Below are 12,289 nucleotides of genomic sequence, written 5' to 3'. Positions count from 1 at the left end.
AAACAGTCCGAGGGCTGTACTTGAAAGCGCATTCTCTGCTGCGCTTAGGCAGTCACAAGACTTGGACATCCATGAACAAAAACAAAGACACTACAATTAGCCGACATAGGTCAGGGTCAAGCCCATATGCCACTAAACAACTCTGCATTTGAACAGGTCTTGCAATTTTGGAAACTTATTTCACCCGCCGTTGCGCGCTTCGGATGATATTTTCCCCAATGGAAATCTCAGCATTAATCCTTCCCATCCAAACTTGACATTGCAACATTGTTTTTCCTAGGCAGGAATAAGAAGTGAAGTGGTGTTCTTAGCCCACTTTCAGTGATGGGTTTGGACGTAAAGGAGGGGCGCGTGCCAAAGGTAGCGACCACCATGGAATAAATTAAACCAAAGATATCAACAGTTGCCTTACCACCCACTCGAAATCGATTGTATTAGAAGCTCGCTGAACGTATAAAACGGGACGTATGATTTCAAGACCGGCTGCAGACAACGGAATCTTCGCTCAATAAGCTACACAACCGACAACGCCTAGAGAGATTTGATACAGACAACTCGTGTCCACTTTTCAGGGCATAAGGATCCTTTAATAACTTAAAGTAAGTTTGACTTTGTTATCCAAGTAAGTTTGAGATGGATTTCTATGTCCATGTTATTAATTTGCTTTGTATAAGTAGACTACTGTCATCATCACTTGACAGTTACTATTCATCAAAGGGCAATGGAATTACGCAGAGACTCACTTTAAAATGTATGCCAAGAGAGTTGTATGTTATGCTAAACTTTGAAATAAATGTTTTTTGTTTGGTATACATTTAAAAGTGAAAAATCTTGAGTTTTAGCATAATTCCATTATCATGGAATTGGCCCAAAGCAAATGTTCTCACACCTGTTTGAATTGAAGACACCACACCTTGTTTTATTATATTAGATCAATATATCAGCATTACTGTGGCTTTGTATAGTAGTATGACAAACACCATGTTGAGGAATTTGCAATTGTTTTGCTGGCTACACTTTTATTCCCTCTAAATGGGATTATTCGAAGTAACAAAATATCTTACTCATAGTTGCATTTATTACCCTAATGTCATTCAGAGTATATGTTCACTTGTATGCTTCATTTAATAGACTACTTCTCACTGTTTCCACCACTATTAATGTTTTGCCCATCCTTTTGGGGGTAATAGAAGTATGCAGTCACTTTGCACTTACTCACACCTTGTGATTGGACACCATTTGTTTCTTTCCAGCACTGTATCTAACTTGATTTGTGTTTGCTCGTTTACCCAGTCAGAAAAGCCATGCAGGCAGAAAGGAAATGGCACATACTTTTGAGTATAATCCTTATGCTGATCACCTCGAGCCAGTGCATGGACAGCAAGGAAGTGAAGCAGAAAGGGAGAAGGACCCTGCTGGACCTTATTTTACAGGTTATCGGGGACAGCCAATCAGGGGACAAGCCTTCAGTCTCCAGGCGCTATAACAGTGGCCTCTTCCCTACAGCCCAAGAGATGAGGTTCTCCTCTCGAGAAAAGCCTTTATATGTTCCTAGGCTGGATAACAGTAGACCCATAGGTAAGCTGATAAGATTTATTTTTAGGCCATGATGAAACTGTAATCCCTATTTCACTGGGGTGTGACAGCTGCCTCTGGTCTGTATCAATATGTCTGCTGCTGTTGCCTTTTGTTCATGATTACTTGTCCTTTTCCATGTAGGAAATGGCACACTATGATTTGAAGAGGTGAGAGCTGTCAATAAATTATGACTATTTTACAAACAAACAGTTTTTACAAACGCAATCGATGCTAGTATGCTTCACTATTTGGGGATGTGACAATATCAGCAATTGATTCAACAGGCTCTACATTACAATTCATTATCTGTATTTCTGTCTCTGATGTGATAGTCTATGAATTGTGAATCTATATTGCAGTTCCCTATTGGCACCCTGAAAGAGCCACAATCCATCCTCTCACTTGGCTAGTGAGGTATCGTATCACCGCATCATAACAAAAGATTATCAATGGCATCACCAACCAAGTTGCCCAGGGGCGGAGGCTCATTAGCATACTAAACTTGTGAATGATTCATTCAGTTCAGGACACATTGCGGAATCTCAAACCACGAATGATCCGCCTCCTCCAGCTTCTTGGACAGGGACGTCACAGGGATGCATCACAGGTGACGTGAGACCAGGACACTCACGTGGCACACAGTTTAGTCAGCTGTGATCACACAGCCATTTTCACCACATTCACTGACTTCATTTCACGTGTAAAATGGAAAGACTATGTTAATGTGAAAGCCTTTTTTTGCTCAAGTGGAACAATAGAATCCATGTGATTTGTGTTGGGCTTTTGGAATGTGGTCAGAAGTACTGAACGGGAAGTCTTTCATACATTTAGAGCCAATTGATTCAATTTGTCATTCTGTGCCTGGTAGAAGCATTACTCAATGCCTTTGAAAGAAATGTGCACGGCTTTGATATATCTTTGAAGTCATTGTGAGAGGAAGGGTGGTGTTACAGTGCCTTTTAAGACATTACAAAATAGCATATGCTAACTGAAACTGAGCCATACGAGTAATTCCTTAATATTAATCTGTGCAATTGGGTGAGCAAAGCTACACATTCCCTCAGACTGTCTGTTACCATCCGAAAAAAAAAAAAATGCAATATTCGAGGGTTAGTCAGAGGCTTTATTGGGACATCCCCGCCCAATGTTGTCAAAGCGGTGTCACAGACCAACTGTGTAACAGGCAAGAGAACTACACAGGCTGCTGGCCAGACAGAGAGCACCTTGTGAGGAAGTCAAAAGGCTGCACATTAGCAAGTGGTGCGTGCGCCATTCCTTAAGACCCACAGTCACACTAGATTGTCCATGTTTTGCACGCAAGGAAGGAAAGGGAAATACCTCCTGCACACAGCTTCCATTCTCTTTGCCAAGGTGCACTAGGTATCTCTCTTTCCTGACCATCAGGTAATCCAGACATCTACAGCATCTCCAAGGCAATATTATTGGACTTAGGCAATAAGTTTGATGTCCTACCGGTTAGTGTTAGCATTTACCGGCCATTTAAACACTTACACAACTCACATCTGATCTGGATTGGAGCCAGGTTAAGGTTTCAGGACCCTTATTCCCCTTACGTAAAGACCCATAGCCTGTTCATCTTTTTATATTGGAGTGATGAGTCGTTGTTTTCCATAGTGCCCAGTGGTATGTCGGGACTTCAAACGCATTGCCTAAGCTTACTGTAGTGGTTCGTAATTGAACCGATCATCTTCTGTGATTTCTGCATCAGAGAGTACTGTTCATTCCTCAGTCCAGTCTGGTAAAATTAGCACAGCAACTAGCTGCACGGATTTATTCTTATGACATTGATAAGCATTAGAACTGCTGGGCTATAATCTCCTTGCACTGTTAGCCTGAATGCGTCTGACACCTGTGTGCTTTGCATGTTTGGAGAGAGGATGGGCTTGGCTGAGCTACAGAATGTGTGCAATGAGCCTCCAAGCCTGTTGGCTTGTCTTCAGTTGTGAGGAAATCGGTGTAACAGAATGACGCCGAGGCTCCAATTTTCACTTTAAAATGTACGCCAAACAAAAACCATTGCTTGCAAAGTTAAACAAACCATCTATGCACAAGGACTGCTTCTAACCATTTCCACTGAACATTTTACAAAAACACATTTATTCAAAGAAAAGTACAGATGTAAAGCATTGCACAGTGGAATTCAGTATAGCAGAGTAGTGAATTGTTCATTTCAGTACAGTAAAGAACAGAAGGGGACAACAGAGGTCAGTACAGTACAATACAGTAAATTACACTGCACTCTCCTATAGTGTCCTCTACTGTACTGTGCTGTACTAAACTCTACTGTACAGTGCTGCATTGTACTGACCTATACTCTACTTTTCTTTGCTGTTCTGTGCTCTACTGTACTGTACTGAGACAGGTTAAAGAAGGATTTCTACAACCTTGAGACAATTGAGACATGGATTGTGTGTGTGTGCCATTCAGAGGGTGAATGGGCAAGACAAAAGTGCCTTTGAACGGGGTATGGTAGTAGGTGCCAGGCGCACTGGTTTGTATCAAGAACTGCACTGTTGCTGGGTTTTTCACGCTCAACAGTTTCCTGTGTGTATCAACGATGGTCCACTACCCAAAGGACATCCAGCCAATTTGACACATTGGAGCATTGGAGTCAACATGGGCCAGCATCCCTGTGGAATGCTTTTGACACCTTGTATAGTCCATGCCCAGACGAATTAAGGCTGTTCTGAGGGCAACTCAATATTAGGAAGGTGTTCCTAATGTTTGGTATACTCAGTGTAAATAAAAAATCGAATCAAAATACTTAAGAACTCATAGTTGTTTTATTCCATCAGCACTCATCCAAGCTAGAACATGTATAGGCCTATTACTTCATAATATACGCACAGGTGTGATGGGTCTTTGATGGTATTTACATGGCCTTACTTTAAATGTTGTAATATTTAAACATTTACCTATTACTAAAAGGTTATCTTAAAGCTGAAATCCATATAGGGGGAAACAGCACCACTATTCCCCCCTCTGCGCCATTTTATTTTAGTTTTAGTTTTGTTGATGAAATGGAAGACAGGAGCGTCCGGCAGTGTGGTAAAAAAAACTCATCATCATGTGGTCGGTGACACTTTGCTTCTTGAAAGTCCAATATCTTGGAAAACTTTACTGCTGACATGCAAAACATTTTGGGACTGTATCAACAGTGGGACTGACGGAGAAAAGAAGAAAACAAATACATCAAACTTGTGTCTGAGTGGATTCTCCTTTTAATGCTAAGAGGTTTCACAGATGGGTTACTTTTATTTTCTTCTTCTTCTTTTTTGTAGATATTGTCCCAAGAGATGTAAACCTGAAAGACAAGTTCATAAAGCATTTCACAGGTAAGAAAACTCATATCAAAAAAATGTTCCGTCAACATTTGTTTCTGGATCAATCTCACCTTACATCTGTGGCCATATGTTTCAAGCCTCTTCGAGTAGGAGTCTAGGATCAGGTCCCCTCTGTCCATGTACTGTCATTGGGATCTAAGAGGCCAAACTGATCCTAAATCGGCACTTCTACTCTGAGAGCCTTGATACATACAGCCCTGCACATATTAGATCAGCTACAAATATTATAAATCCATGTAAAGCTATTTAGTTTGGCAGGGGAAGACTCTCGGCTCTGTGAGCTGAATCCACATTACCCCTCATTTCTGAGTCCTACCTCCTTAATGCCTAATCAAGTAGCTTTCCAAAGTCCAATCATGGTGTCAGAGACCCTAATTCAATGTTATCCCTAGAACTATGTTAATGCCCGGGATGGGCCTCACAGATTTGCTGGAGAAGGTTGCCATTAAATGAATTTCTGATGGCCATAGGGGAGAGAAGTGAGCACATTACTCCGACAGAAACAGCCAGGGTAAAGGTGAAGGCAACGTAATGTTAAGCGAATTATTTGTCGCAGGACCTCAGAACAGACTTCAGGAATTGGTGTGAAAATCTGTTACCCGGAGGCTCGCTAAAGGCCCAGAAGTACTTAGGAGTGATCATTAAGTCTATTGTCTGAATCCTTTTAAGATGTCATGGACCAGTGGAGCAATGATTCTTGAGTTTGAGCAGACCTAGGTTTAGATTTATTTGAACATCTTGGTATATCTGCAGAAACATACATAAAATGTGATGTCATACAATTTAAAACATAAGTGAAATATATAATCAGCCTAACTAAACTCAGCAAAAAAAGAAATGTCCCTTTTTCAGGACCCTGTCTTTCAAAGATAATTCATAAAAATCCAAATAACTTCACAGATCTTCATTGTAAAGGGTTTAAACACTGTTTCCCATGCTTTTTCAATGAACCATAAACAATTAATGAACATGCACCTGTGGAACGGTCGTTAAGACACTAAGAGCTTACAGACAGTATGCAATTAAGGTCACAGTTATGAAAACTTAGGACACTAAAGAGGCCTTTCTACTGACTCTGAAAAACACCAAAATATAGATGCCCAGGGTCCCTGCTCATCTGCACGAATGTGCCTTAGGCATGCTGCAAGGAGGCATGAGGACTGCAGATGTGGCCAGGGCAATAAATTGCAATGGCCGTACTGTGAGATGCCTAAGACAGCACTACAGGGAGGCAGGATGGACAGCTGATCGTCCTCGCAGTGGCAGACCACGTGTAACAACATCTGCACAGGATTGGTACATCCGAACATCACACCTACGGGACAGGTACAGGATGGCAACAACAACTACCCGAGTTACACCAGGAATGCACAATCCCTCCATCAGTCCTCAGACTGTCCGCAATAGGCTGAGAGAGGCTGGACTGAGGGATTGTAGGCCTGTTGTAAGGCAGGTCCTCACCAGACATTACAAGCAACAACGTCACCTATGGGCATAAACCCACAGTCGCTGGAACAGACAGGACTGTCAAAAAGTGCTCTTCACTGACGAGTCGTGGTTTTGTCATACCAGGGGTGATGGTCAGATTCGCGTTTATCGTGAAAGGAATGAGCGTTACACCCGGCCCCGGATCTCTGGAGCGGGGTATTTTTGGAGGTGGAGGGTCCGTCATGGTCTGGGGTGGTGTGTCACTGCATCATCGGACTGAGCTTGTTGTCATTGCAGGCAATCTCAACGCTGTGCGTTACAGGGAAGACATCCTACTCCCTCATGTGGTACCCTTCCCGCAGGCTCATCCTGACATGACCCTCCAGCATGACAATGCCACCAGCCATCCTGCTTGTTCTGTGCGTGATTTCCTGCAAGACAGGAATGTCAGTGCTCTGTCATGGCCAGCGAAGAGCCCGGATCTCAATCCCATTGATCACGTCTGGGACCTGTTGGATCGGAGGGTGAGGGCTAGGGACATTCCCCCCAGAAATGTCCGGGAACTTGCAGATGCCTTGGTGGAAGAGTGGGGTAGCATCTCACAGCAAGAACTGGCAAATCTGGTGCAGTCCATGAAGAGGAGATGCACTGTAGTACTTAATGCAGCTGGTGGCCACACCAGATACTGACTGTTACTTTTGATTTTGACCCCCTCTCCTTTGTTCAGGGACACATTATTCAATTTCTGTTAGTCACATGTCTGTGGGACTTGTTCAGTTTATGTCTCAGTTGTTGAATCTTATGTTCATACAAATATTTACACATGTTAAGTTTGCTGAAAATAAACGCAGTTGACAGTGAGAGGATGTTTATTTTATATGGACAGTGCATCATAAATAAGTCATAAACAACGAATTGGCATACCCCTAAATCAGTAAATATGCATATCAATGTAGTTAGTGAGAGAGAGTGTCGTTTGTAATTAGCATAGTTGGAGCTCTGCCTTGGTGAAAAAGGGATATCTTGACTGCTAGATAATGCTTTGCATGCTTGTCCAAAAATATTGTTTTTCTTTTGATGATGTTGCTAATAGAAAATTAACTTCAGTTCTGTTAATAAAATGTTTTAAAAAATGAGGAAATGAAATGGAACACATTCATTTTTTTTGTTTGTTCCCTGATAAGAACCTTTCTTTTTAAGCAGGACCAGTCAAGTTCTCATCGGAATGTAGAACACATTTTCATCGACTCTATCACAACACAAGGGATTGTTCAAAACCAGCATGTATGTATTCATTTTTAACGTTGGGTTTCTGATAGTCATATATACCATGTTTCTGGCTGCCTTACGACACTTTATTGTAGCCTGGTCCCAGATCTGTTTGAGCTAGAACCCAAATACTCATTATGACTGAATTGAATGCCTTGGTGACATAACATGGTGTCTTGCTCTAACGTTAGCCAAACTCTCTTCGATGACCTCACATTCACCGTTTTTTACACAAACTGAACAATAGATTCACTTGTCTTTGAACAGAAGCAATAAGTGGACACTTGAATCAAAGCCTATAACATGTCAGTTTTCCACAGCATGTGCCATTATATAAATATCAATTGAGCGGATCTACTGAACAATCATGTTGTCATTGTAGTTTTCTTGGAAAAGGGACAGATGACATCAGACAGTAAGTAGCGAATGGCCTCAGATAGTATGTTCCCAGATTGTATGTTAGTTTCTCAGATGGCTGCCTGAACTGAACTGTCTGAGCAGCAGCCCTGCCACCATTGTGGACCAGTGAGTTAGAGCATTGAGTTTTGCTCTCTTCTTTTTTGTTTTTGTCAATAAAGCAAACCACAACAGCCTCGTAGACTACTGAAACTCAGTTTAGTGAAACACTGGTCGTACGTTACAGTGTGTTGGCTTTGCTCACCAACAACCCCTTTCCTATTGAAAAAAAGACAAATGTATCATAGAAGGCCCTCTCTCTTTAGCCTCCCTATTCCCCTGGTCTCCAGGGTGGTGCTTTGGCCAGGGAGGGAGAAATTGTGAAATACTCTCTCTTGGAGGATTTTAAAACGTTGACTGGCTAGACTTGAATGTCCTTCTGATTTTTAAAATGGCATGTTTTTGTTGTTGCATATATTCGGAACAGCTGTAAAAACATATTATATTCAAATGAAGATAAAACAGTATTGTCGCATAGGCTGGTCTAGTGGTTAATGCTACCACCTCTGGCACACATGTCGACTGTGTATGCTGGGATTCAAATCCCGACCCCCACCGCAACGCTGGCGCACACTTCTACTCTTTGAACTCCAGGCGGTGCTATGGTCAAATGACATGGAAATATAGCTCTTTGGCCATGCACACCAGTGGTGGGTTTGGCATTGAAAAAAGGAAGCATATGCAGAAAGGTACCTCATACCTATGGTAAAAAAAAGTAGTGGTGCATCTTTGATGATATGGGGCTATTTTGCTTCCACTGGTCCTGTGACCCTTTTTAAGTTCAAGAGCATTATGAACTTTACCAAGTGCCAGGACATTTTAGCCAACAACCTGGTTGCCTCTGCCAGGAGGGTGACACCTGTCCGCAAGTGGATCTTCTAGCAAGACAGTAACCCCAATCACTTATCAAAATCCACAAAGAAATGGTTCATTGACAACTAAATCAACATTTTGCAATGGCCATCTCAGTAGACCCAGGTTTGATTCCAGGATGTATCACAACCGGCCATGATTGGGAGTCCCATAGGGCGGCGCACAATTGGCCCAGCGTCATTAGGGTTTGGCCGGGGTAGGCCGTCATTGTAAATAACAATTTTGTTCTTAACTGACTTGCCTAGTTAAATAAAGGTGAAATAAAATGAATTAATTAAAGCCTCTGGATTTGAAACCCATTGACAACTTGTGGTTTGAATCGAGGAGGGCAGTCCATAAGTGCAGACGAAGGACATCAAGGATCTTGAAAGATTCTGTATGGAGGAATGGCCTAAGATCACCTCCCAATGTCTTCTCCAATCTCTTTTTTTTAAGGTTCAGTGTGTGTCGTTATCCTTGCAAGGATAGAGTGCTGGAGTACTGAAAACGGGTGGCAATTATTTTGAACCCCTTTTGGAGATTTTTTAAATTGAATTGTAAAAAATACAAATATTTCTCTGAGCAATTGTATTAGTATAAAATAATAGAATTTCCCCATTTCATTGAGCATACAATATAGCTCAGTATTTGTATTTGTATTTTTTTTTTTTTTAAGTGATTAACTGTTTTCTTTATCATTTTACAGACTACAAAAGATGTGCAAGATTGCTAACACGGCTAGCAATGAGTCCACTCTGCACACAATTGTAGACATTGCATGTGAGTATACTTTCTTTTTAGGCGTTAAACTGTCACAGGGGTTCAATTTGCATATTTAGGCTTTATGTTGATTAGTACACTTGGTCGAGCATTGTATGACTCCTTGCTCGACAAGTAAAGATACATATAAATGATTGACATGATCTTATTTATATTGTGAATATTTAACTGTAAAGATTGACAAGGAGCAATCCGGTAATATTTTCCTCGTAACTAAAAAGGGTTCCAAACGGGTTCTGTAGCTGTCCACTTAGAAGAAGAACCCTTTTTGGTTCTAGATACACACACACACAACAAAAAGGTGCTATGTATTGAAAATACATGTGTAGTGTGGATGGAGATTCACATGCTGTACAGCTCCACCAGAGTATAGTTGTTATTTGTGATACTAATCACAGGAAGAGAGAGCTATGTTGTTGCTGTGTCAACATTATTCTAATTTGTGTCTGTAACATCTGCAAGTGATCTGTAAGGCTTGAACAAAAAAAAACTCATGTTCACATAATCAGATCCATGTGTTGCCGGAGTTTCTGTCCGACATTCACATATTCTTAAAGATAATGCTATTGGACCCTTTTGTCATTCCAACGGTATTCCATCGAAGAAGAGGTCCTAATGTAATATACGTTCGGCAAAATACATTTATGCTTCATTATTTATAGTCTGGCTTATTCTTTTGGAAAACTCAAAAAAGATGAGAGCAAGTATTTGTCGAGCAGAAATCATTTTACGTTGAAGGTCATGACAAAGTTACATGTGAGCGATTAAATTAGGGCCCGCGTATGTACAATGAGCATTGTCCTAGATGAAAAAATGTTCAACCGTAAAAAGAGGATAATTTTGAAACGCGACCAAGTGTCTTAACAAGCTGTCAGTCACACAATGTAAGCTACTCACCACTTGGTAAGACAATGAAAAAGGAAGGACCTGGTTGTCTTGGTCCAGCTAATATGCTAGATCGTCATTGTGGTTAAGTTGATAACCCTTTGTTACACTTGTCTATTGCCTCCACCTGACGAGGCTGACGACAGCAGGGATGAGGATATCTGTGGCCTACATTTGTGGTCAGGCTCACTTAGAACTGACTCCATGTCAGTTGATGGAATCTAACGGCCTTTAAATGGTCTAACATGAATGAAGCACCCATTACAAGCACCACTTTAGTTGGAGTGTCATTGGAATTCATTTGATTGGAAAATTGAGGGGGCTGGCACATTAGCAGTTTTTCCCTCTCTCCAGTCATTCAGAGAATGTGTTCTAGTCAGAACCATAATGAGAGGCCTACTGCCACTGGGGTGTCATGAGGGACTTATTAGGTGAATCATCTATTGATTCATCCAGCTCTTTAGGAAATAAGTCATGAAGTGCCCTTTAACATTTAGTCCCTAATAAGGAAATACGGAAGGGCAGCTCAATCTCTTCATATTCTACCTCATTAAAAAAAAAACTATTATATATATATATTCATAGGACCATAGGATCATAGGACCAGAATGTCACAGGACACGGATGGTGTCTTTCTGCTAGACGGGAGATCCTGTTGCCTATTTTATGAACTGAGAATGTAAAGAATTTAAAATTACATTAAAAAAATATGTAAATGTTTGTAATTTGATTTTGCTGTGTGTTTCAGGTTCAAAATATTGAGAGGGGTCTATGTTTTGCCAAGGAAGTGCCTTCAATTTGCAGCAGTCACATTAAGAACATAGTATTGTAATTGTTTATAGTATTTTTATTTTTGTTGTTGATACTGTATGTATATGAAAATGTTGACAGATTTTATTGGTTTTATGAAATAGATTAGCATTTTATTTTCATGTATCACGTCTTTTTAAGGAAACCTTAATTTAAGATTGAATACACCTATTTATTGAAATGTATATAATTATTCACAATAATTCTGAAATATTCAATTATTTTTCTTAAAGTTCTCATCTGATGAAGTGTGTGAATTCATCTCACTAAATATTATTTGCTTTGTCAATATTACATTTTTGAGACGGTCCCACCATGGTCGTTTCTATATGTCTTTCACTGTCATTGTCTACATTGCATTTAATTTGGCACTTGAACGATTTCACACAATGAAAACATATTGAATGATGACGATGGTAATAATGCACTGCAGTACTGAACAATAAAAAATATTCAAGCACAGCATATTTGCAATTATTATAGAATAGCATGTTGAGGAAACCATTTCTGAGGTTTCGGCTGTTAGGACACTCAATAAGGAAGCTGCAAGCAGGGCTGTATCCCAAATGGCATCCTATTCCCTATAGTCTACTACTTTTGACCAGAACCCCATGGGCCCTGGTCAAAAGTAGTGCACGACAAAGGAAAATGTCTACCAATAGGATGATGCACCATAATCCAAACATCAGCATGTGACACACACACAACTATATTTCACTCAAGAGTATGCTGTTGGGAAGACCATGAGGATTGAGAAAAGCAATCGTTCAGAGGGTTATTCCAATTCCGTCTGCACCTCATAACCCCTACAATTTCGGAAAAACAACACAAGTTTTAGGGAAAAGAGTGCATGCAAAATCCTTTCC

The 12,289-nt window shown here is 40.7% G+C and overlaps 1 protein-coding gene across 2 annotated transcripts; it reads left to right on the top strand.

Annotated features, from left to right (window-relative positions):
* Positions 1-11,904, top strand: LOC115108084 (ALK and LTK ligand 1-like). Of its 2 annotated transcripts, none has more exons than XM_065008946.1 (6): positions 1-599; positions 1,294-1,578; positions 4,881-4,934; positions 7,572-7,655; positions 9,655-9,728; positions 11,362-11,904. In XM_065008946.1, the coding sequence occupies exons 2-5, from the start codon at positions 1,305-1,307 to the stop codon at positions 9,717-9,719; spliced, it is 477 nt and encodes a 158-aa protein (XP_064865018.1). In that variant the 5' UTR covers positions 1-599; positions 1,294-1,304; the 3' UTR covers positions 9,720-9,728; positions 11,362-11,904. The 2 variants fall into 2 exon arrangements, with proteins under 2 accessions (XP_064865018.1, XP_064865019.1); XM_065008947.1 differs by having other exon boundaries at positions 4-599; positions 7,575-7,655.
* Positions 11,905-12,289: the final 385 nt, after the last annotated feature.

The sequence above is a fragment of the Oncorhynchus nerka genome, linkage group LG24 (assembly GCF_034236695.1).
Source record: "Oncorhynchus nerka isolate Pitt River linkage group LG24, Oner_Uvic_2.0, whole genome shotgun sequence".
In the NCBI taxonomy this organism is placed as follows: domain Eukaryota; kingdom Metazoa; phylum Chordata; class Actinopteri; order Salmoniformes; family Salmonidae; genus Oncorhynchus; species Oncorhynchus nerka.
Note: the sequence above shows the minus strand (reverse complement) of the source record. Positions and strands in the feature narration are given on the sequence as shown.

What these genes read in the sequence shown, in the direction of transcription:
- LOC115108084 (XM_065008946.1), top strand. Translation starts at nt 1,305, where the DNA reads ATGCAGGCAGAAAGGAAATGGCACATACTTTTGAGTATAATCCTTATG. An exon ending in GTTCATAAAGCATTTCACAG is followed by an intron (nt 4,935 to 7,571) that starts GTAAGAAAACTC and finishes TTTCTTTTTAAG; the next exon opens with CAGGACCAGTCAAGTTCTCA. An exon ending in GGATTGTTCAAAACCAGCAT is followed by an intron (nt 7,656 to 9,654) that starts GTATGTATTCAT and finishes ATCATTTTACAG; the next exon opens with ACTACAAAAGATGTGCAAGA.